The sequence below is a fragment of the Seriola aureovittata genome, chromosome 18 (genome assembly GCF_021018895.1).
Source record: "Seriola aureovittata isolate HTS-2021-v1 ecotype China chromosome 18, ASM2101889v1, whole genome shotgun sequence".
NCBI classification, from domain to species: domain Eukaryota; kingdom Metazoa; phylum Chordata; class Actinopteri; order Carangiformes; family Carangidae; genus Seriola; species Seriola aureovittata.
Window position 1 is genome coordinate 20,793,557 of NC_079381.1, and position 24,956 is coordinate 20,818,512.

The 24,956-nt window shown below is 42.6% G+C and overlaps 2 protein-coding genes across 4 annotated transcripts in view; one reads left to right on the forward strand and one right to left on the reverse strand.

Moving 5' to 3' along the window:
* Window positions 1-4,578, forward strand: part of agpat2 (1-acylglycerol-3-phosphate O-acyltransferase 2 (lysophosphatidic acid acyltransferase, beta)) — a 19,203-nt gene extending 14,625 nt beyond the window's left edge. The window contains exon 6 of the mRNA XM_056403190.1: window positions 51-4,578. Within this exon, the coding sequence (XP_056259165.1) occupies window positions 51-208 (158 nt within the window). The 3' untranslated portion in view covers window positions 209-4,578. The remainder of the gene's footprint in view (window positions 1-50) is intronic.
* On the reverse strand, window positions 4,242-15,512 carry egfl7 (EGF-like-domain, multiple 7). 3 transcript variants are annotated; one of them, XM_056403187.1, is made up of 9 exons: window positions 15,309-15,512; window positions 11,127-11,396; window positions 10,352-10,474; window positions 9,111-9,223; window positions 8,468-8,563; window positions 8,131-8,343; window positions 6,118-6,194; window positions 5,623-5,785; window positions 4,242-4,712 (listed from the first exon to the last, which is right to left on the reverse strand). In XM_056403187.1, exons 2-9 carry the CDS (start codon window positions 11,204-11,206, stop codon window positions 4,693-4,695), a joined length of 885 nt encoding a protein of 294 aa, XP_056259162.1. In that variant the 5' UTR covers window positions 11,207-11,396; window positions 15,309-15,512; the 3' UTR covers window positions 4,242-4,692. The 3 variants fall into 3 exon arrangements, with proteins under 3 accessions (XP_056259162.1, XP_056259164.1, XP_056259163.1); XM_056403189.1 differs by lacking the exon at window positions 15,309-15,512 and adding an exon at window positions 13,903-13,926; XM_056403188.1 differs by lacking the exon at window positions 15,309-15,512 and adding an exon at window positions 13,834-13,921.
* Between the last annotated feature and the right edge of the window lie 9,444 nt (window positions 15,513-24,956).

The following is a 24,956-nucleotide window of genomic DNA, read 5'->3' on the forward strand; positions in this document are numbered from 1 at the left end:
TGCTCGATGTTCTGTGAGACCTCTGACAATAAAGTTTTGCGCCTCCGCAGGGACCATCAGATTGAACATCCTTCCAAAGATCGAGACAAAGGGGATGACGTCAGACGATGTGTCATCCCTCTCCGACAAATCCTTCAACCTGATGCGCTCTGCCTTCCTGGACATCTCTGACTCCGTAACCCAGAGCAACGGGCCCTTGAGGCACTGAACATTTACCATACTCCCGCCTCTCTTTCTCCTATGTCCCTGTCTGAGACCCATTCCTCCCCCAGACCTCCCCACTCCCCCCAGGTTGTCCCATTACTTGGCCAGGAAACAACATGACACCGGTCTCTTGTCATGAAATCTCTTCTTGTCTAGTTGACGCCTGGTCCAGTCCGCCTCTGGCCTGACCATACAGCACAGTCAGTCCCGACCCTCACTGTGTCTGCAGCAGCACCGGCAGCAGCGCTGCTCTGCACGCCGTGAGCGGAGTGACGGACGGCAAGCCGAACAGTATGGATGTGTGTCGTTCTTCATGCATGCCTTTTGGATGGCTCTGTCCACCTGCAACCTTGCTTTGGAAGCCTGGTTTTGTTATTGTCTGACTTTATCACCATTTTATACTTTTTTTTTTGTCTTTTTTTTTTTGTCTTTTTTTTTTTCCTCCTTACCGCTTTCTGTTCAGCAGATAAACCTTGGCATTTTCTCTTTTCTGTTCATAAATGTCAGTGGGTATTTGTGGTTCTCTCATGCTGCCTTTGTTTTAGTTATCTTTGGACACTCATACACACACACACACACACGCACACCACACTTTCAAAGAACCATCTCCTTCCTTCCTTTCCTTTTTAGTGCGTTCTCCCCCTTTCTGCATTCCAGTCTCTTGCCTAAAGACAAAAGGAGCGGGGTCTCCACGAGGGGTGGAGAGCGTACGCGGAGGTGAGAGGTCGACGCCGGTTGACCGTGGACTTCTTTTAGTTCTGTCGCTGTGAATTTAACTCTGTATCCATATTGGCTCTTCAGCTCTTATGACCAATAGTTCATGGGCATACTTCATGATGTCAGAAAGCAAAGGAATTCAAGGTTACAAGATGCAGTGTAAAACAATAGCACCCATCTGTACTGGATTAATGGACTTCAGTGGACTGATCAGTTTTCAGTGTTGTGCATTGTTGGTGTACCATTGTGCTTTCTTTCAGTCGGTCTCTCCAAAAATTTTAAAATCAACCTGCGTGCAGCATTGAGCAGCAAGTGTCTTCTGCCTGTATTCTGTATTTTTGCTATTTATTTCCACGTTGAATAATCTTGTTTTTTCTTTTCTGGTTTGTTTGTTTTTAAAGTGATCACACGTTTTTTTTTGCTCCTCAGAAGGAACTCACAAGTGAACCTATTTAAGATGTGTCAAAAAAGGTGATTTCATAAAGTGCAATGTCCAGCTGTTTTAACATTACTGTTCCAAAGTGCAAGCCACCTGCTGTGCCATGACTGAGTATTTTTCAGGAAGTTTCCGATGCGAGCCCATTTACTTGACTCACTATGACCTGTTTAACCAGTCGTCTGCTGACTGATTGCCCTTTTACCAATAATATGATTTACCTCTACCAATGATGTAAGGCGGTTCTTGCTGTAAGGAAGAGAATCAATGGGATTATTTAGATCTCAAGAACTGTTTGACTGAGTCTGATTTATATTTGTTCTGAAGAACTTGGAAGATTAACTAATTACTAACGATCTCTACGTGCATCTCAGAAAAGTTGAATTACTTCAAATGTATTTTGTTAATTGGAAATGTGCAGGCGTGTCCCCGTTTTGTATTAATTAATATAAAAATGACATAAAAGTGAATGACATTGTTTTTAATTGTGATTTAATTGTTAACTAGACGTAACCTCATAGACAATATTTAGATGATAATTTAAATTTTGGCCTTAAGTTTGATTGGTTGTTGTTGTTGTTGCACTTTGGATTGTTCTGCTTGTTTGCTTACGATCAGGTTTTGTTCTGTAATTTTTACTGATGTTGACTTCTAACCAGATAGAACTGACTGAACTGTTTTTAGTTTACATCCAGGTCTTAAATTTCACATTATTCACTGCCTTTTACACTGTTTGCAAAATCAACTTATTTTTGCCGCTTTTGCCCATCAAACACCATCTGAGAATGTATTTCAGCATTCAGGATATTTATGTACTACTAACTGCATCTTAATGTTTTATTTTGAAGTTATTATTTTAAAGCGGGTTGCTGTCCTGCATACAGTTGGCATCAAATCTATGAAATGTATTTATTTGAGCATTAGACTGACTTGTGCACACAGACCTGCATCATGATGTGAATGGATTTATCAATACGTTGGTACTCAGCCTGTACACTGCTGTTCATGTTTGAGCGCATCAGTAGTTTTACTGATACCTGCTGGGCTCTCTGCTTTAAGTACATGACAGTCAGGGTTTCAGTTATGTTCACGGCCAGTGTGGAATATTTGCCCCTACTTACAATAATTGATCAAATTCTACTTTTTTTTTTTTTTTTTCTTAGTTTGAATATAGTATTTATTGACTTTTTTCTTAACTGTAAGAGCAGATTTAACCTTTGCAGAAAGTGGTTTGAATGTTAAAAAGTACTTTACCAAATTGGTTTCTTCCAAAAATATGAACTATACCATATACATTTTGCTAATGGAGTGTTTTATCCATTGATTTCCTGTTTGTTTCTTGGTTAGTTTGTAACAGAAAATGTGTGATTTGTAAGCTTTGTGTCATGAGCTTGAACCAGTGGCTAACAGGCTCTGCAATAACTCCTGCTGGTTGACTTTTTTTTTTTCTTTTCTTTTCTTTTCTTTTCTTTTTTTTGGGCAGTCGTTTACAAACTATTATGTAAAATATTGGAAAAGATTCAAAAGTATTCTGAACCTTAATAAAGCACCTTTCATGCTGAGTTTGGGTGGAAAAAAATAAAAAGGACTTCAAGTTTTCTCTGATTTTCACCAAAGCTATTAAAGTGTAATTGGTGGTAGCTGACAGAGCTGACATCCTGCAGAGCCTTGTATGTGTGTGGTCCCCTATTGTACTATATGTGTGTGTGTGTGTGTGTGTGTGTGTATGCACACATGGTATAGACGCCCATTATAGTATCGGGTTTAATATTGATGATGTAGTGTTCTTGTTTTCACCTACTCTGGGTAGACATGAATGCCTTGCAAAAGAATAAATACAAATTCATTCTTTTTTTTTTTTTTTTCTTTTTAAAGTTTTTGTGAATTGAAATGCGTGCTTTGCTTTCCACTGTCATTTATATTAAAATCAGTGATGGAAAGTAAATTCACAAGTACAATTAAGATGGATAGAGAGCATTTTCATTTTTTGCTGCTTCTTACTTGTAGGTAATAGTGAGGTAAATTAACCTGTTCTATAGTTTTATGAAATGATAGTTTCATTTTTTGTGAATTTTTTCTTCATTTTAAAGCAGCAATCTCTTTTATCTTCTTTAAATTTGATTTTCAAAACTTTTTTTTTTTACTTATTTTAAAAAGAAACAATGAAAAATCATAAAAACTTTGATCAGGCAACATTAAATAAAAACTGTTCACATGTTAATACTTGGGTGATTAAAAATTCAAGTTATCTATGAAAGGAGCTATTTGTACGTTTTGCTACATAACCATTGTTAGCATTAACAGCTGCTTCAGCCATCCTTGCGTTTACAATATAAGAAGTGCTACTTCTTCAGGGCAGACTGGGCGCTACAGTGACTCGGTATTGGAAAGTGACGAGACAGGCCAACTGGGCTGGGGCTAGCTGGTTAGCATGCTAACTTAAGTAGAAGAAAAGGCGTGATAGAAACGCTGAACTCGCAACGTTTCTTCTAGACTGGTAAGTAAACAGCTGTTAATGCTAAAGTTAGCTATGTAGCAATAGCAAAACTTACAAATATCTCCTTTAAAATGCTATGAAATGGGCTGTTCTGCTTGATGAAGACTTTTTATACTTTACATTTAGCTGGTAATACTTGTGTACTTTGAATGCAGTACTTGGGAGTATTATCACACTTCAGTGTTGATACTTTTACATAAGTAAAAGATCTGAATACTCCATCCTCTGCTGATTGGAGGTTATGTATAGGAGAGGTCAGACGGAGACATCCAGTGTTGTCTTAGCTTAATGGAGAGTTTGTCTAATCTTACATCAGCAGTGTGGACATGACCGTGTATTTGCAAACCTTATTCAGTGATCCTCTCATTTCATTGAGCACAACACATGTTTTGATTAAGGCTTTTTATTACAAAATGTTACAAAACTAGGTAAAAAAATGTCTACAGGAACGCTGAGAAATAACTACAAAGTAATCATAATTTAAATACATAAATACAGATGTCCACGTCTGGGGCTCAGACAGAGGACACAGCTGCACTGATTCAAAAACAAACACAGAAACAAAGTGGCCAGTTTAACCTTTGACCCTCAGGGGGTTTGATTTAGATGTTACAGGGATGATGTAATGGTGACACAGACCCTGTTACAGGTACTTTTACAAAATCACAAATTTGACAATGATTGAACAGGAAAAGTAAATGAACCTGTTGGGGGAAAAAAAAAATCACAGATGATTTGTGCCACGATTGTGTCCCTGCATAACAAGGACTGAGGTTGTTTCTGCCGTCTGCTTCTTACACACTTCTTCTTCTGCTGCGTACAATACAATGTTCGGTGGTTAATTCTCCTGGCAAGAACCTACAGGGAAGAAGAGAAGAAAGATATCTCATTGTACTGACCACGACTTTTTGAATTAAATTCCTTAAGTACTGGTAGCGACCGTAAAATTAAAAGTGAACCCACTGTAATCTGTGACCCCACTTTAATCCGAACTGAGAGGAATTTGGTTGTTGGCCTCAGATTTTCACAGTTGGAGCTTCATGATCCCAGAATGCAATAATTGAACATAATGTAATAAAACCAAATGTGATAAAGCTCCTAATGTCATAAAAATCTATAATAAGAAGCTGCTGTGAGTTTATTAAAGTTTAGGTCAGGGATCCACGCGGGGGGAACGTCTGATACGCAGATGGGATTTTCCACCACATTCTCCCGACCGCCACGTTTCCCTGGCGACGCCTCCTGACGACCACGTCTGTTCCTCTAGCGCCGCCATGAGGTCGATATTTGTGATGTTGAGTCACTGACATTCATGTTTCTTTTCAGGATTTACTGCTATAACATGATGATTCTTCTGATTTTCAATATTGTCAAATATTTTTGGTTTATGACCAAATACCTGTGAAACAATCTTTAATGTTCTAATTAGGTTCAAATTTGATTTCACTTATAGTTTGATCGACTTTGATTGGACCATTTAACTTATTTAGTCACTGCCAAGACAGTTATTACATTACAGACACAAGATTTTATTATGTTATTGGATTTTTTGTTAACACGGACTTTAATACATTTGATTTTATTCAATTATGGGACAACTGTTGCATTTGGGCTTTTACATGGTCTCTGATCTTCTTGAAGAAGTTGAAGTCTGACTTTCCTGGGACACAAAGTTTCACTGGTGTTCAACTAAATATTGATTTTCCCTCCTCTTAAGTGCTACGTTCTCAGCTATTAGCAATCAAAAGGTGAGCCCTCGGTAACTCACATGTGCCGAGGCGCTCCTCCAGAAAGCCAATCTGCTCGCTGAGGGAGTCGATGCGGTCCAGTTGCTGGAAGGAGTGGGACAGTAAGGTGGTCTTCTCCGACAGGCCCTCGTCCAACGACAGCGGGAAGAAGCTGGTGAACGGGGTCAGGACCAACTGCAACTTCTGCACGGGGAGAGGAAAAAGACTATTACTCACCTCATAAACAAAAAATAATTATAATCCCCAACTAATCTTCATGTTTGTTTCACTAAACACAGGCTGTTTTTATTCTTTTTTAAAACCCCGTAAAGCATTTTTTTAAAAAAAGCAGGTCTGGCATTTCAAAGAATCGTTGGTTTTTACATCAGACCAGTGAAAAATGGAGCAGAGGTGTTCATGGTGAGTGAGGCTGGGAGGTATCAGGGTAGGTGGCTTTTATGTGTGTGTGTGTGTGTGTGTGTGTGTGTGTGTGTGTGTGTGTGTTTGAACATGTGTTCATGTGTTTTCTGCTGTACCTTCTCCAGGAGCTCCACTCTGTTCCTCAGGCTCTGTACCTCCTCCGTCACGTTCTCCGCCAGGCTGAAGCTTCCACCTGTACAAACCATACAGACACATATACAGAGGATGGTGAGTGTATAGATCTAAAAAGGCGAGACTGATGTATGTTTATTCCTGTTTTTATCTTAAAAGGTTTCCTTGGAGGCATCCTGTTCTCATCAGTCCCTCTCCTCGAGTGATTCATGGCCCTAAACTGGAAACCAGGAAGAGGTTCGCAGAGCTGCAGGGAGGCCGGGGGAATTTTTGGGCACAGAGGGGGGAAATCATGGATATGGGAACGGCCCGAAAAAGCTGAGACACAAACTGAAAGAGAGGTCACTAGAAATAGAAATAGACTCATTCATTCCTCCTGTGAACCTGCATTGGTTACAGGGAAGTGTCTGCCTGTCTGCGTCCACCCGAGGGGAGCGTCCCCGGGGACAAACGCGACCAAGATCGGGGGATGCAGAATTAGGAACCTCTCTTCTCTCTGGCTGCGCTCCGGCACACAGGCCGAGAGCGACTCAATCTCTCCCAGATGTGGTCCATTACTGATACAAGAATGAGTTGAGAAACAGGGTGAGGAGGAGGAAGAAGAGGAGGAGGAGGAGGAGGAGGGGGAGGGGGGGGCTGGCGATGACCCCCAGCAGACAGGGTTGATGGAGCTGGAATGAGAACACAAGTGTTGGCCAAGTGTGGAGTGAAAAGAAGGAGACGTCGTCGTGGGGGGAAGAAAAAAAAAAAAAAAAGAAAAGAAAGGAAGATGGAGACGAAGTCCAACACTCCTCCTCCTCCGCAGCTTAGCAAGGGTCAGCGCCACGGTCTACTTTATAAGCATTTAAACCCGTGTTTATATTTGTGATCTCCTTCGACATCCCTCTGACATGTGTGCATGGACAGATAAAGAACGCAGCCTCAAGTAAAACATCTCTGCTGGCCTTGCATTTTGGCAACCGAGCGGTGAAACTGAGCAACACACTCCCACAAATAACTCTCCATCGTTTCACCAAGTCCTTTTTTCTTTTTCTTTTTTTAAACCGAGTGGGTTTTTTTTGTTTTTTTTTTTTCTTTCTATCCCTCTTTCTTCATGTGTTTTTCTGGCTTTTTGATGACTCAGCAATACACTCGCAGGACTCTCATCAATCCATATCATGTAGAGTCACGGGGGTGAACGGTCTCATTTCAGCTGAGGAGTTTCATTCTGTGTGATTTTAGTCTTTTTTTTTTTTCTTCTTTTTTTTGAACACTGATAAATATGAGGAAGTTTGGAGCAGAGCCTGAGAAATTTGGCAGTCTCACATTAATATAGAGATTTGTTTCTTTGATAACACATGAGACAGTGCTCCCTTTAGATTTACAGTGACTCACAAAAAAAATCCCCAAAGGTGGAAAAATTTGGGAGAAATAAAGGGGAGATTTCTTTAAGGTTTCATGTTGCGTAAATCCCCAAAAGAGCGATAACACTGACACAGATTAAAAAGGAATATCCTGGGGTCAACTACCACATTTGCAGACATGGAGATGGAGGGGGGGGGGTATTATTATTTGTTGCTAAGATACAGGAAGCACACACAAATGAAAATCCACTTTTTCATGGTGAGAGAAAACATTGCAACATTTCTAAGGAAATTAATGGAGTGTGCGGGATTAAAAAAAAAAAGGTCTGTATTAGCATGGGACCTCTATTAGAGGCAGATGTTTGCTTTGCTCGCAGGACTCTCAGGAGTCAACTGAATCATTATCAAAGTCCAACTGGTCCCAGTCTCACTGCACGGGGCCCAGACCACAACACATCCGTCTGGAGTCGGCACCAGTCGCAGTGCATTATTACTCACGGTACGAGTTGAGAGTGGCATAGCGCGTACCAAAAGTAATAATGGACCGCGAAGCTGGCTATGTTCCTTCCTTCTGCGCTCCAGACACTTTGCTGCTGCAAGACAGAAAATTATACTGTTTGAACGCACGCACACGCCTCTGTGCTGCTCATTTACCCGTGTCAGGGTGACCACCCACTGTTGCCTGGCTGGGCTGGGTGGGAGTGGGAGAGGTGGTACGAAGAGGAGGAGGAGGAGGAGGAGGAAGGCTTTGACAAGAACGGCCGTCTCCGGCGAGCCTGAAGCCGCCCCTGCACGCGCATCGATAGCTGCCAGCTGTGTTGACGCACCCCTGGGCGCACGGCCGCTGCTCGCTGCACTCATCCACATCTGACAGACAGGAGAGACAGGGAAAGGGTTTATGTGTGAATATAGAGACAGAGCTCATGTGTGGTCATGCAGGTAAATGTGAGTGTGAGTGTGTGTGTGCGTGTGTGTGTGTGTGTTTGTTTACCTGTTTGGCACTGGTGGCCCGTCCAGCCTATCGGACAAGCACACTGGTTGGGTCTTAAGCAGGTGCCTCCATTCACACAGGCTTGTCCACACACAGCTGTAAGACACGTTTAAAGGGACAGTTCAGGTGGTTGAAAATATTCTTATTTGGATTTATGCTGAAAGATGAGTGGATCGATACCAGTCCTTAAAATATGAAGCTACAACCAGCATGACAACCAGACTGGAGGCTTCCAGTCTTTGTGCTAAGCTACGCTGGTTGTAGCTTCAGCTCTGTAGGTCAGCTCTGTTTAACCGCACAAAATCTGCCTATCAGCACCTCTAACGTTTATTTTCTTTAATCTGTACAAAGTTGTGTTATTACAGGGCATTATGTGCTGAAATATTTCTTGGCTAGGAGCAGTGACTTCCTGGAGTTTTCGCCAGCTGCCTGGTTGTGTCTGGCTGTGAAATAGTCCAGCTCATAGCAGCCACCAATCAAACCACAGCTTGTCTTATTTTAACATTAACAAGAATCTTTCTTGCTTTCACCTTTAAATAGAGCTCGGCTTCCAGTCCTTTATGCTAAGCTAAGATATTAGCCTCCTATTCCTCCACTATACAGGTGCAGGTCATACAGGAGCAACATGGAGGGACCAGTTTACCTTGGTTGCAGTTGTGAGAGTGAAATCTCCGCCAGCCCGGGCAACACTCCGGGTAGAAACGTGAAGGAGACGCCACTCTGCTCACCTGCCGGTACGCCACCGAGTACACAGTTCTGTGTGAGACAAAAAACACAAGACAACCCACAGCAGTTAGGGATTTGTGGTTATTCATGCTGTCATCGCCTTCATGTGTGCGGTCTGCTCCGCGTTCTGCCAGACTGCAAGAACGCCGATGAGAGAATGGGAATTTTGGTGGAATATTGAAACCACGGACCACTGACTTTCAAGTGTGTGTCAGGGATGAGATGGGGAAGGAGGGAAGGAAGGAGGGAAGGAGGGAGGGAAGGAGGGAGGGAAGGAGGGAGGGAGCAAGGGGCAGGAGAAGAGATGCAAAGTCAGATTTAAAATTTGAGATTTTTCTGCAGCCTGCTGAGACTCTGGTATGTTTAGTTTGTGAGGAGAGATGCTGGGTGATAAACTGAGGCAAAAGCTAAAAGCAAAGTGAACATGACCAGAGATGTGTTTACTGAAAACAAAAGGAACAAATAATTTCATCTAAGCGAGGAGAACCACCATGGGATTTAGGGGCCTGTAATCGCCCTAAGACCTGCCCACATAATGAGCCAAAAAAAGAAAGAAAGAAGTGAAACTGAACTTTAGTGGTGAGGGAAGAGTTAAAAAAAAAAGAAAAGGATTAAAATTGAGGGAATGTTAAGGGGGAACTAGAAAGCATCAGAGCTGCAGAGAGGGATCGAGAGCGCCTAAGTATGAAGGGAGACGCGGTCCAAAATAAACACAACCGCAGTCTCTGCAGGCAGGCAGTTCATTTCCCGTAGTTACACAAAGTGCTCGATATTTAGATTCCACCCAAATATGTGCCACCATGACCCAGTTCTGTGCAGAATGCACATTTATGTGTGTGTGTGTGTGTGTGTGTGTGTGTGGGAGAAAGTCTAGGTCTATTTATGACTGCACCCTGAACCCTCTCCCTTCCTAAACATGTCAAGCATTGTTTACCCCTTAATTAAATAAACATCTTATCAAGGCTTAATTAGAACACTGTTTTGACACTGTTTTGACTGGAGTCCTCGTGTACAGTAAATGCTCGACTGTGTGGTTCAGCTCGTCCGACAAAAGCGCAAAATAAATAAAAAAATAAATAAAAAAGTCAATTTTTGTTGTTAATTTTGTTGTTAATTGTGTTGTTGCGTGCTCGTATGTATGAAGAGAGCGTGTCTTACTTGTAAGTGCTACAGAGGCGATGCCCCTGACACAGGGTGATGTAAGGCTTGTGCACCGGCTGGACGTAGGACTCCGTTGCCGTGACAACGTTGTGACGGAGGTCTCGGCCACACACCCTCCTCCTGCCAAAAATGGATGAGACATGAGATCAAATATTAAAACTGACCTGAAATACAGACTTTTCGAGGCTGCAAATAGCATCTGCGCCCGCAGCCCAGCTGGTTTTAGATGATTCTAGTTTTCCAGAGAGATATTTAGGCCCTGGAAGTCTCTCCCATCTGATTCAGAAAGCCTGAGCAAGTCCAGATTAAAGCCTCAAGGTTTCTGTTTGTCACCAAAGAGCTGGCATGCAGCCTAACTACTCCTGACTAACCCATGTAATCACTCCCGAATGTGTCAAAGTTAAGAGTTGATCTTTGACCGCTTTGGCTCCACTTGACCTTTCGTTTGGCTCTCAGTTTATTTTTGGTCTTTGTGCAAATCAACTGAAAGTGACAACATGAGCCCCGCAGACTCCCCCACGTTCATGTGTGCGTCTAATAGTCTCGGACAGAGGCGTAGAGCTGTGGTCCTGAGAGAGTGCACTCTTTAAAACGTTTAAATGTCATTTGACCGATCTGTATACATTCGCAGCGGGTGAGAACGTCGAGAGGACGCTAAAGCAAACAGGTCTGAATGACGGCTGAAGTGGAGATCCACAGCTGAGGGACCTCACGTACGGAAAAAATGACAGGCCATAATAAACACAGGAAGGGGTATTAAGTGAGCCGTTACCCGTGGTGAGCGAAGAACTGGGGAGTGCCCATCACATGAAGGATGAAGAGGGAGGAGGAGAGCAGCAGCGTTTGGTACATTGTCTTCCTCTTTCCCACGTTTCCCTCGCTCGGTCTCTCACACTCTTCTCTGTGCCAGGCGGAGGGAAGAGGAGAGGAGGATGAAAGGGAGGGTGGGCGGGAGGGGCAGGGAGGGGGGTCGTGGACAGCAGCCAACGTCTCCTCACGCTTGAGCGTTTTTTTCCTCCAGGAGGATGATGACTCCGGCTACCTGCAAGGAGAGGAGATGTGAGATGATTATGTGTTAAGACTAAGAGATTCAGCAGTTTTCATCATGCATCTACTTGAGCTGAGAAATCGGGTGAACAAGAGGATAAATTCCCAAAGTTTCAAGAGAAACATGAATGAAATACAGCTCATTCCTCTGCGGCCACGGGTCAGGACTCGTTTCCTTTGAAGAGGCCGGCCACTAGAGGGATGGACACAGCACTGTCGGTGTCAGCTGTGTCGTGTCTCAGAGAGCAGACCACCCCTCTCCAAAGCATTAGTGCGCATTAAATCTGGGCAGAAAATGTTAACCACCACCCGTCTGTAGGAGCTCTGTCATTCATCGTTAGTGGCTGACGAGCGCAGGTAAGGTAAGAGGGTGAGAAACAGCAGACGTCTTACTCTTGAACCTTGAAATGAAAGGAGGGCGGGAGTCGTCACGTCACAATGTGAAAAGATAAACTGTCTGAAGCTGCAAAGTGGGCACATTTTTCATGTCAGGAATGAGTTTGAGCTGAGCAATATGGAGGGGTTATAAAAAGGAGGAGACGCTGTTCTGTTGTGGGCGGTCAGAACGAGCACGGACAAGGTTACTCTATAGTCATACTTTTCCTTTAATTAAAATGTCAGCCAGCAGCTGAATTACATGACAGCTGCTTTAAGTTTGAACATTTCCCGCTTTGTTTGGTCCAATTTTTTGTTAAATAGTCATTTTAAAAACATTACCACAATCATTCGTATATTTGTTTTTCAAACTCTAACTTTTTGCTAACACTTGAACTTTTTATTACTCATAGATTTAGTGTGTTTCCCTGGTGAGTGATTTTAAAAGTCATAAAATGGAGTGCAGTGGCGGGGGGTATGTGACATAGATGTTGCATGTTTACTTAAGCACACTACGTCCTCAAGTCTAAAACAGTTTTATGACCAGCGGTAAAGAACTGACCTATGTTTTGTTTGTGTTTTAAATTGAATATTTTGATTTGTGTGCAGAATCTCAGGAGTCGACCACAACTACCCATGTAGAAGTTAATGTTCCCGACACAGACGGAGACGCCGGACGCCAACACAGAAGATAACATGTTGTTAGGCAGATGTTTGGATGCGTTCTTGAGCCTGGCAACTTGCACAAGAGTAAAACCGAAATGAAATGTGGACCTGGACTGGTTTTTAGTGGCTCTCTGGGCTCAACTTCTGACCGCACAAAGAGCCCAAGCACAGAAAAAGCGTGTGTGTGTGCATATATGCATCACATATACTTATGTACTCTGTACACAGTCATGAGTTCTTGCGGGCGAAGCAGTTCTGAACTCTCACTGACCTGCACCTGCATGGACTCTGAGACTGTGAGACAAAAGACAGGGGGGGAGAAAAGACAAAGAACTCTCCTTTCACAGAAACGCTCTTATCCCTTCACACCATATTAGCCACATTATTACATACTGTACAGGATTAAAAGACAGACTGAGGCATCCCTTTGTAAGGAAGAATGCTCATAATGCAGCAGGTCCAGGCTGCATGACAGTCAGCTTGGACGTTCTCCTGCTCTGATGCTATCCTGCAGGAACGTTCTTTAACAGAGCAGATACTTAACCCCGGGGAAATCTGTAACGGGGCCTTGAAGCCAGCCCAGTGTGACTGCAGGTTACGGGCCCGTAGCCTGCGGGAGAGACCTCACTTATCCTGGAGGTGATGCTAAGCCTCGGCTGACAGCTTTGCATGTCTCCCTGATCCCCTGCTGGCACGGCGCCTGGAGACAGGACACGCACATCTAAGGCCTGTGTTCATTCACAAATCACCACAGTGAGTGTGACTCTCGGAGCAGCGGAGGGAGGGAGGGGGGGGAGGGCTTTGAAGCCAACGTGTGTGTGGAATTGTGTGACAATCTAAGCATCATAACATCTGCAGTGAAAAAGGTGCTGTCCAAAAAGTTTATACTAGTTGGGTGTGGAATACAAAAAAATACCTATGATTGGAGAACAGCTCATTATTTCTCTTACTAAGTGCATCTCTACACAAGCCATTGAACCAGCAGTACTCAACTTAATTGGAGAATAAATGTTTGTATCTGCATCAGCATGTGTTTTATGTGTATTTTTTTTAATGAAGTCATTTCTGGCTGCTGACACATCAGGAGTTAAGTACAGCACACACGTTTCTTACATTCTCCATGGGAGGGCGCTGCACTGCACATATCTGGAGATCAGATTAAGAGCAACATGCTTCACTCAAAGCACCATCTCTCTAATACTCGCACATACACGCACGTAAAGTTACAGGCACACACATTAAACCAGTGACCTCCATAAATAAAGAAATAGGAAAACCTCATTCCTACACTGAACAACAAGCGGGGATGCTGAACACGCACGAACACGCACGAACAAGCCAATAAACCCATAACTAGGGCGCATGCATGGGATACAGTAATGATCACAAACCGTGCAAATGAGCAATCAGACTTCCTAAGATTCAATTCCCACCAAAAAAAAAAAAAACCACAGTCGTACACTGCAGGAAGTGAAGAGAAACGCCCGCGCTCCCGTTATAATCCGCCGTGAAGAGTTAAACAAGAGTCCAGTGATAAAACTCCGCTCCGAGTCAGTCAGGTTTCTCCTGGAGCTCAGACTGTCAGAGAGCATGGGGGGTGATGGTAGGACCTCCTCCCACTCCTCCAGCTGGGTGTCCCGCAGCTCAGACTGCCTGAACTGGGGAGAGGGGAGGGGGGGACCCAGGAGTGACGTCATAGCACAGACTGACTTTAGTTTTTTTTTTAATTTTTAAATTTTTTTTTAAATGTCTGTGTTAGAACAACTCTTATGAGGATTAAAACTAATTTTATGTGTTGTTCTCGTTCCTCTTGTCCATACTGGACATTAATTGATCTCATCCTGACATGACTTCCAATGTAAGCGAAGGCGGGCAAAATCAGAGTAAGTCAAATCAAGTGCTTGTCTTCAAGACTTTGTCTTTTTAGTATGGACGAAAGGTCTGATTACTGCACACAAAACCATTTCCACTGTTCATCTGTGCACCTGAGTATTGTTTTAAGACAGACTTAAAAACCTGTGAACCCACCCTTTAATTCACTGTCGAGGGAAAACTGAAGGAAACGCGCGAACTCCAGCCACATAGGAAATCACAAGGAAAAGAAATACTGATTTAAGTCAGGATTTGTAGCTATATGAAATATATCTTTTGCAAATTATGAATGTATATATATTAAGTATGTGCAAAAGAAATTTGAGCCATTAAGAGCTATAATCATGTTTTTCCTGTCATTGCAAGTGTGCCAATCCTTTTCCTCTGAAGGTATCTCCAAGGTGAATTAGTTCAATATTCGGGAGACCTAAATTAATGAATAGGGATAATATAAGCCAAAAAAAAAAAGTATTTATGTCATGTTTTAGTTTATTAATGCAAACTACCAAAACTACATGCCCATTACTCCCATTAAGAAATCATTACAGTTCACACAAGGTGAATGGGAATCACTAGTGACACATATTGTGGCATGAATTTTAAGAAAAAAATTAAAATAGTCCCAAAGTGAAAGGTACAGAAACATAGTGTAACACTGTTTAATATTATGCACATAATGATCCTTTCATTGTCATACATAAGTCTAAGTGGGCTGTACTCTGTACTCAACTCTATGTATTATACCTGCACTCCTGCACTAACTACAACACTACAGTGCAGTTACAATCTGACCTGTACCTGTGTACATAGTTTGTTGTCCATTTTCTTGCCTGTATAAAATGTTTAAGTTTAATTATATTAGTTTAGCTTGTTAGTTTAGTTTAGCAGTGATGACATCAAATTGAGAAAATCAACGTAAAAACACAGCTGTACGGGATTCAGCGGGGGCCCTTACACGGGGCCTTTTTGAAAATGTGTGAAAGAAAAATCTTACCCTCGCGGTATGTGGTCGTCAGGTGCGTGTGCGCGCGCAGGCTGAGCGGCGGCCATGGGCACGAGCCGCCGGACCGGTCGACAAGAGGAGTCTTCCATGGTGGCAGTTTCTTTTTAAAAGCTCGGGGTTGGTGGGTTTCAAATAAAAAACCTCGCGGTCAATTCGCGGTGCTCCCTGTGAGTCGACTGGCGACAAATGAAATGTCTTTGGGCGTTTTTCAGTTGCTTTTTATGCAGGGCTTCCTGTGGCACGCAGGAATTGGACGGACAATCCCAAACCGGAATTCCTGTGAGTGTTTGCCGCTGATAAAACCCCTCTCCTGCACAAACACTCTCCATCCTGCTCAAACCGCTTCGCGAATCTGATTTTGAAGCATTTTTCTGTCCCCCCATTGTGGCTCGGACATCTTGAAGGGGGCAATAATAAGTGCCTTCAGTCGGCCTCCTCACCTCACGGGGCCCTTCTGCTGCCTTTGCAGTCCAGAGCAAAACGAGGGAATGAACAGATCTGGGAGGTTATTTGCATTTACTGAACCTTATACCAAGCTTAAATATAACACAACTTACTGGTATTTCAAATGCTGAAGCTGGTGGCACAATGGCAGCTCATAGCGGCTCATGTTTACAGATCAAATCTGTTAAATTGCAGCTTGTTAAACCCAAACAGTTGATAAGGAAGAAGTTTATTTCCCTCCTTCTGCCTGTGCTTCTATTGTAGCTCAGTGCAGCTCAGGGAATGCTAAACCTGTCACACAATGGTTAAAAAAAAACAAACTTATCTAATATAAATTTGGCCACTCTCATCCACACCGAGGCAGTTTTGTGAATCGTAAAAGCCACAGGTCAAGCTGTTTGTGTTGATCATGTGGTTCAAATAACTCTTCAGAAACATGGTAATCCATTTAGCACTTAGTTGACAGTTTGCAAAAATCAATTTTAAAATGAAGAAAACAATCTTACAATGAGTTGTTGTTCTGGAGCTTACAAGCAGAACAGAGCAGCTGCTAAAAGAAACTTGTGAGATTGTTTTCTCAGCTGCTGTTTCCAAATTCACAAATCTGCAGAAATTGTTTGACCCCCTAAAGATGGTAAAGAATTTGAACATTTTAGTTATTGGGTGGTAAAAGGTTGGTGGTACCTAAAAAATAATTACGTTTTGGTCTTCAGACCCTTGTAGTGTAGGATTTTTGTGTTTCATTATTGTCCAACACATCTGCCTAAATGTCTTTCTGGAGTGCAAGAAGTTTGTAGTGTTTCAGTAACACGAATTCACTTGAGTTGACAAATTGCCGTTAATGTTTTTCCATGTTTCCCAGTCTAGTCAAGAGTTTTGGAGTTTGTCCGGACGGGGTCATGCCATCAAGGTTCAGATCAAGTATCTAATGTGAGTGTAACGAGTTTTGAGTCTGTAGCTGACATCATGTACCAGAGACAGAAAAAGCTGCTCTTCCTCTGCCTTGAAGCTGAACTTGACTGAGATTAGTCTGACAACCAGGACTCATTTGTCATTGTAAGTACATGCAGAGGCGCACCACATACTCGCACAGTTAAACATGCATGCAAGTGTGCACACACACACACTCACACAAGGTTTTGTGTGAGTGTGTGTATGTGTTCATGGTTTAGTGGCTCGGCTTCAGAGGGCATGAACCAGAACATGTACTTCTTCTCTACTTAAATTTACGATGAGAAGTGACTTGATATTAAATCATATTTTTAAGGCTTAGGTTTGTTTCTCTTTGTTATGTAATGATAGATTATTTAATGTTTTTTAAATGTTCATTGACCCTCCCTGCATACAAAGAACTACTACTACGTGCCGAGGAACCATGGGAACACTTCACTTCGGGGTCGCAGGTGAACACACACCAACACACCCATTCAAGGCTGATCGCTCAGGAGGGGCGCATTAGAATATAGGATGCAAAATCAGTGTATACTCGTTTTGTGAATACACTGGTGTGTGTGTGTGTGTGTGTGTGTGTGTGTCAGAGAAACTAAAGTAGGAGGGTATCTCATTTTAAGGAACCTTTTTTCACTCTTTGAAATCAAGACTTGGCCGACACAAGCAAAGTTTTGCAGTCAGTGTTCCAGATTTGTCCCAGAGAAGATGCGGGAGGGAAAAAAAAAAACTGAAGCATAGCCGCACTTCCTCTTTGAGAGGAAACAGGAAAAGGCTGAGGGAGTTAGATTCTGGAGCCTGCTCCCTTGGAACAATAAAAATCTCACTTTGACAGGAAACGGATCTGCGTCAAAGAGGACCTGACAGATTTTGCTAAAGGGCAGTAGCAGTGACCCTGGATGGGGCATGAACAAGAGGGCAGCTGTGCCCAACAATAACGCTAAGAAAGTAAAAATTTTAAGTTCATACAAAACATTTTAACTCAGATTTCAAATCAGGATTGTGTAGTTGGGTGGGGAAGGGATGCATCTGTACGGCAAGTAACTCCAAAACCTTTACGGTAAACGCAGTAAAGTTTTATGATGGGAGGAATAATGGCTGAACATTCTTGAAAAGTGAGAGGAAGAGGTAGACGACACAATACAGATTAAATATTATTGTTCCCCCTAAATATATCTAAACAAGAGCTTCCCACTTAATGTTGATTTTATATTGTCTGCATCTTCAATAGAGTTGGAGTGTTGGAGCGCTTTTGTTGCTGGTTTCAGTTCGTATGTTTTTGAGCAAATTTTTGTATGCACATGTGTGTGTGCGCACTGATGTGTGTGCGTGCGTGTGTGTGTGTGTGGATGCTTTGTGCTCTTTTGAATAGATGTTAGTGTTTTGATGATGGTGGTGGAGAGCACTGTTTAACATGATGGTCCAGAATCTCCTCTGCTCAAAAAGAAATCAGAAATAGCACCAGTGCCTGTGGGGGGGTGGGGGGGGCCTTTGTAATATCAACAGCTTCAGTGAGACAGCTAACGCTAGCGAGACCCTCTTGTTTTTTAAAAGGCAGGACGAACACAGCAGTGAGTCTGTGAGGGCCACTGATGTCTCAGCAGTTGTTGAAATACCATAAAAGAAGAGCTCATTTTAGTGGAAATCATTGCTAACTTTAGCGAGCTAGGCTAACTATTCTAACTAATCCTAAATGCTGAATGTTGCAAACCTTTAACTTTTATATTGACTTGTTGAAACTGGAAAAACACAATACAGATTACATAATATGACGTTCTGAAGTCATGTACGCCACAGGAGTTGACAGAACGTTTTATTTTATTTTGAAAAATGGAAAAACATGCACAACAGCTGGAATATCACAGAAGTAAAAGTGAGGAGAATTTGTCTCCTCCTTTAGTTTTTACAGTCAACTTTTAGTCATCACCACTAATGGAGGAATGTAAGTCAGCAGAATGAATAATGTTTTATATAACTGCAGCTTTTAGGGATTTGATACTTTAATAGGGTCATAACATGCTTTGCTGTCGAGAGGAGTGAAGCCAGACTTAATGTTGTGTGATTGTGTTTGTGGTTAAGTGTGAAATAGGCAGAGACGGGTGTGAAGATACAGAGACTCACTGCAGTTGTGCAACAACATTCCTACCGTTCCTACTTTTTTAAATCTCATTGTAAGTTGACCTGTCGTGTCGCTAAATTTTGCAATGGCAAACTACCGTTATGTTAGATTTGATCAACTTTGCTTATTCACGAGTGACCCGGGAACAAGACTCGAGGTGTAACATGTGTCTCAGTGCTGTAGGATTTCCATGCTGAGCAGCCAAACAGGACATCCTGTTGTCCAAGGCCTGCCACCATACCGTCACTCCCCTGTCACCCTGAGCATTAGACAAAGCAGAGGCATGCACTCATCCGCAGCCCTCCTGGAAATGAAAAGACTTCGCGTTGGTGGCCCCAGCACTTCCTGTGCTCCACTTCAACAGCCTAGTAGTAGTTTGAAAATACGTCACTCAAATCTGCCGTAGGATTCTGACGGACCCAACCAAGCCGAAAATATCCTCGACTAAATTTTTGCTCCGTGCTGTATTTTCTTTTGCAAGTACATGTTGTAATGTCCCTCTTAATGGCCTCTCCTTCATACATTACAGTATTTCCGTCCTCCCGCTGCCAGCTCTCCTTGTCAGTCTGTCATCAACAGTGCGGAGAGATTAGGGAGTTAAACACATTCCACCATAAACTCTGCGTCTCAGAAACACGTGAGTCTGATTTACCGTAGTAATTGAATTCTCCCGCTCTGAGGCTCATGTTTGGAACAGTGGCCGTGTCAGCTGTGGTCCAAAATGAATTTCTTTGAAGCTGCGAGAGTTTTAAATGTGGACGCTCTCCCTGCGCTGCCACAATAATCCTGAAATATTTTCTCCAGCTTGTTCCACAATGATTTAATGTTCTGTTCCCGCACAAATATTTATTGCCTAGATGCAGCGGTGTCACAGCGAGGATCGTTGTTACAAGAGGAAATGTAATATTTCTTGGCTGTGACATTCATCATAGTGTTGCCAACTTTTATTACGCCCTGTCAGCAGCAGTAATTGGGATTTCACTCTTTTTTTATAATTTTTCAGCGACGGTTTTCCTTAGATCGCTTCTTAGACTATTATCCGACTTTTGCAGAAATAGACCAAACAGATAAATGATATTGGAATGAGAACATTATTCATTTCAAGAATTGTTAGAGAGACATGAAACATGTATGTTTGGTGAATGCAGGCAGTCAACCAGCTGCCTGCATGTCTGGTTTCCTCCAGACATGAAGCTCAGAATTGAAGCCAAACAGTTCATTCTTGGTTTCATCAGATCAGAGAATCCTGTTTCTCATAGTCTGTGAGTCCTCCTCTCACTTCTCACTGAGGAGAGGCTTCGGTTTGGCCTCGCCTGCCAGAAAGCTCAGATCGGAGGAGAGCTGCAGTGATGTCTGTCCCTCTGGAAGTTTCCACACAGGATCTCTGGAGCTCACCCACAGTGATCATCGGGTTCTTGGTCAGCTCTCCTACCAAAGGCTCTTCCCCCCTGATTGCTCAGTTTGGTCGGGCGGCCAGCTCTCGGAAGAGTCCGAAATCGGGGCATAAATAGGAATCCTTTATTTTGAATTGCTTATTATTTAAGATTCCTGCAATTCAGTTTTCTTCTGCTCCTCTTTCTCATCACATGAACCGATGTGGGAGACCTTTACCAAACTCTCCACTGCTCATAGATGCCAACATGACCCTTTTAACCACAGATTCATCCCCCCACCCTCCACTATTGTGTTTTCCCTGCATCTTCAACATTGTCCTCTTGATAAATTGACCTGTAAACTTCTCAGTGAAAACCTGCTTTAACAACAAAGCTCCCCATATGTGATTCTCCTCCTGCAGAACCCAGTCGATTGTTGATTTGTGCCAGTCTGGATGACAGCTCTGATGACATCCACAAGTATGGTGTCCACACTCCTGAATGGAGGGATACTACTTCAAAAGGGACTGAGTGACATTAGGGTGGAGCAGAGAGCAGGAAGGTTTCTGTGCAGCCAGGCAGCCATCTGCTTCAGAGCTGGCCTCAGGGAGAAAGAGCACCGGTCCATTAAGACCAAGACCACCCAACACACCGACAGCAAGAGCGTAAGACTCGAGCTTTAAAAGTGTCTGATGTTTACAAGCGCGTTTTATTCACGTTTTACTTTTTACAAAATTGTCCTCAATATTATCATGCCTGAATTAGGGTTGCAAGTAACAATTATTTTAATTACATTATCATTAAAAATAATAGCATTTTTTAATTCATGTTCACTCTCCTTTTAACTCTGTTTTTGGTCTCCACCAGCAACTTTGTCTCTTTGTCACCACAGGGCTTCAACCTTTTTCATACAGGTAACCAATGTGATCAGATATTAAGGAGATATTGATTCTAACAGTCAACCGATTATCGTAATTGTGGATTGATTAATCAATTAATCACCTGACCAAATCGTTGCATTCATTACTTTCACTTCAACGACCTCATATTCAAACACACACAGTTAATACTATAAACTATATAGGAAGGGTAGGGGGGCTTTTACCAGGGGCCTCTTTTTCTTATAGTGCATCAGGGCATCGCAACTGAATTCTTTATGTTGCTTTATTCAGTTGGTCCTTGGCATAATCCTTTTTACAAGTTTAACAACTTTTCTTAATATGTGTAGAATAAATATTTGAAAAAAGGGCCATAAAATCAACTCCTGAGTTATTTCATTTCCGTAACTTCTGGTATTACTTATTGCTTCAGCTGCAATTTTCATAACCAACATATTAACATTCATCGTGCAGCATTAATGCATTTCTATATATTTTTGCCCTCACCAGGCAGCAGCTCTTTCTCAGTTTCCCCTCACATGTTCACGTATTGAGAGAAAAGTGAGAACATAATAATGGAGCATGCAGGAGTGTAAGTTAAGAGTGAGTCTGTGTGCTGCTGATGGGAGGTTTATGAGAATCCAGCCCTGTGTACGAGACCCCACCCTGCTCTTTCTGTCGGGTTATAACTTGATTCTCATCGATGTCGGGAATTGATTTTTTGTCTTAGTGCAGAACAGATTGTGTGGAGATCCCAGTCCTGCAATGCAGCTCCGTAATGAAGCACAGTACTGTTTGAATTGTTGTATTTAGTGGGGCCATCAGCGGACCACAGAGAGGGAGTACCAGCCCAAAGCCGTTACTTTCTCCTAAGGTCTTAATGATGGGTTCATTAAAAAGGTATCTAGCTCACTAACTATACGCAGATGGCCAAGAGGCAGTTATGGTATATCAGACAGACTCTGGAGGAGATTTATGTCAGACCACAGCTAGACCCCGGGAACACTGTGCAACAGTCTCAACATTACAGCTATTTGATCTCCTGTCTGTCTCCAGTTGTACACGAGCTCCAAAGTTCCACTGTCCTTGACATCCATTTTGTATAAATGTGATTATTCACTGTAGCTATGGAGAGCGGATCAGAGCAAATCAAAAGTGACAGTTGCGTTCAGCGTTCCTATGAATGTGCCTGTTGAACTGAGGGGAAACACACGAGGGGCATCAGATCCTGAACCTCCGCAAACTGGAAACACTCAAAGAATACACCCATGGTTGTTGCTCTGCTCCCCTAACGGTGTCAATCATTTTAATAAGAGAGCATGAAAATATAAATCACGACCTTTTAACCTTCAATGTAACCAGCAGCAAAAAGCCTCAATAAACAAGCCTGACAAATGGGCCTCTCTCTCTGATGAGGCTTACAGCTACTGCACGCTGCTGCACACGGGCTTTATGAGGCTAGACGCGCTCATAACTATGTCAGAGACATTAGCAGTGGGGCCCTAATGCGCCCATAAAGTGTGAGTGGCATTGCCCCATCAACAAACTGTCTCCAGGTCAGCAGCACTGATGGCACAGAGGAGACGACCGCGGACCAAAAGTAAGAACAGCGCGGCATTAAGGAATAAAAAAAAAAAATGGAAATAAATGGGGACAAGGGAAGGTGATAAAACAAGGGGAGGCAGCCTGAGCTGAGCTGAGCTCGCATGCAAGATAAACAAGTCGTCAGCAAAACAATTGTTGAGTTGAATCTGTTTTATTTTTCCAAGTGGATTCCTCTGCCATGTGAAAGATTTTAGTGCAAACTTTTAACGCATTTAAATCCCGGAGCAGACTAAAAGCACCCACGTGTTGTGGTGAACAGCAGACCTGCGTTTATTCTTTGATTTGTTGTTTTGTCTCTTAAAGCCGCAGTTTGACATTTTGGAAAAATACACTTTTTTTAATGTGACTCATGTCGTTACAGTAAATATGAAACAACCGCCAGCAGCCACTTAAGTCTGTTTTGAGATGGAAATATATGGGTCAAAAGAAAACAAGAAAGAACAACAGATATGTGTTTATTTTTAAGACTGGTCGCTACTCGTTCTTGTGAAATACTGGGCGGTTTTACGTCTTCAACGCAGTAAAAATTTCTCAGATGAAGTGATAAAAAGGAAAATTGATTTATCTGCTCAAAACTCACAGATTTGAACAACTTGTGATGAGGGGTTGCAAACAGAAGTGGACAGAGAACACAGCTCCGTTACGTGAGTCAAAGTATAGATGCTCCTGGTCCAATATTAGGGTGTAGTTAAAGTGAGTGAGTTAAAGTACTCACTTTATTAGAGTATTTGCTTTTGAAAATAGTTCTTTTTTTTTAGGCAGTAATACAGTGCGGTCGTGGTATACACAGCAAACATTTCAAATGAAAGGCATCTTTCTATATTTTCAAAATCTCCAACGTACCTAAGATAAGACCATGGTGCTCTGCTGAAGAATCTACCGTCGCCGTCGTTAGGACACTGCAAGGTTCAAACATGACTGACACTGTAGGAGTTGGCTGTGATTATTTTTATTTTTAGCATGTGGTCTGTCAAATTTTCAAAATAAAATCTATTCCACTGCCTAAAAGTCACAAGCACGTCATAGAAATGTTAAAAGTACAATATTTGTCTTTTAAGTGTAATGGAGTAAAAATCATAAGTTTCCTATATATATATATATATATATATATATATATATATATATAAGTACAGATACTGCATATATATAAGTACAGATACAGGAAAAATATATTTAAGTACAGTAGGTGGGGAATTAATTTCTGAGAAGTCGTCAAACTAGATTTTGAAAAACTTTGCATTACCCAACTTCGGATCCTTCTGCAGCTGCTGACTGCAGTTTCCTAGAGAGTCATTAGCAGGACTGAGGTCTTTTCTGTAGAAAAGCGGTGGATTTCCGGATGTCTGTGTGCAAGAGAACTGGGCATCGTTGGGATGTCCCCGGAGAGATGTACCCATTTACTAATAAAAGCCTGCAGACATGACTGACATCCTGCCTTTAACAGCGCAACACAATGGAAGTGTCAGGTGTTGGTGAGCTGTGGAAAACATATTTGTTGAGCCACGGGAGTTTTAGATAAAAGGGAACGATGTTAACAAATGTGTGCACTTACATAGCTATAGAAGCTAATAGCGGTTTAAACACAGGCATACGCAGGCCTGCAAGTACACACACCAATACACACACAGGCTTCCTTATAAGGGTCAGTGTTTATATCAGTGTGCTGGGACTGCAGGGCTTTGGTATGTCTCTGAACCCCGGCCTGAGACACACACAAGGACAGGCCTGCCACAGGATGTGATGAGGGTGTGGTGCTCGAGTTTTCTCATTCTCCCACAGACCCCGCAACACACACACACACACACGGGATACACAACACACACAGTTGCAAAAGAAACCAGTTGAACTCGATTGGGTTACTGAACTCATCAGAAATAGCGAAAAAACACATGCACTCTTGTCGATGCCCTCTCTCATTCATTCACAAACACAACAACAGCGCACACACATGCACACGAGTCCTTTCCCACCTCAGCGCTCCCCTTACGCCGAGGTTAATGAACTTGTTTTGAATTCCTTCACCTCTTGCAGGAACTACATTCCAAGCCTTGAAAATAGCGGCTAAAACAAAGAGAGGAAGTGATGTGAGAGCACTTCCCATCGACTCCCCTCTGAATTTATCTCAATCCTGCAGACTTGCTCTCCCGCGCCTCCCGCTCGGGCCCCACCCAGACGAACGCTACGAAAAACGGGCAGATTTGCTGCTCCAACCTTTTGTCCGCGGACATCAGTTGAGTTAACCCCCGACATTTTAACGTCAAGCAAAGCAACA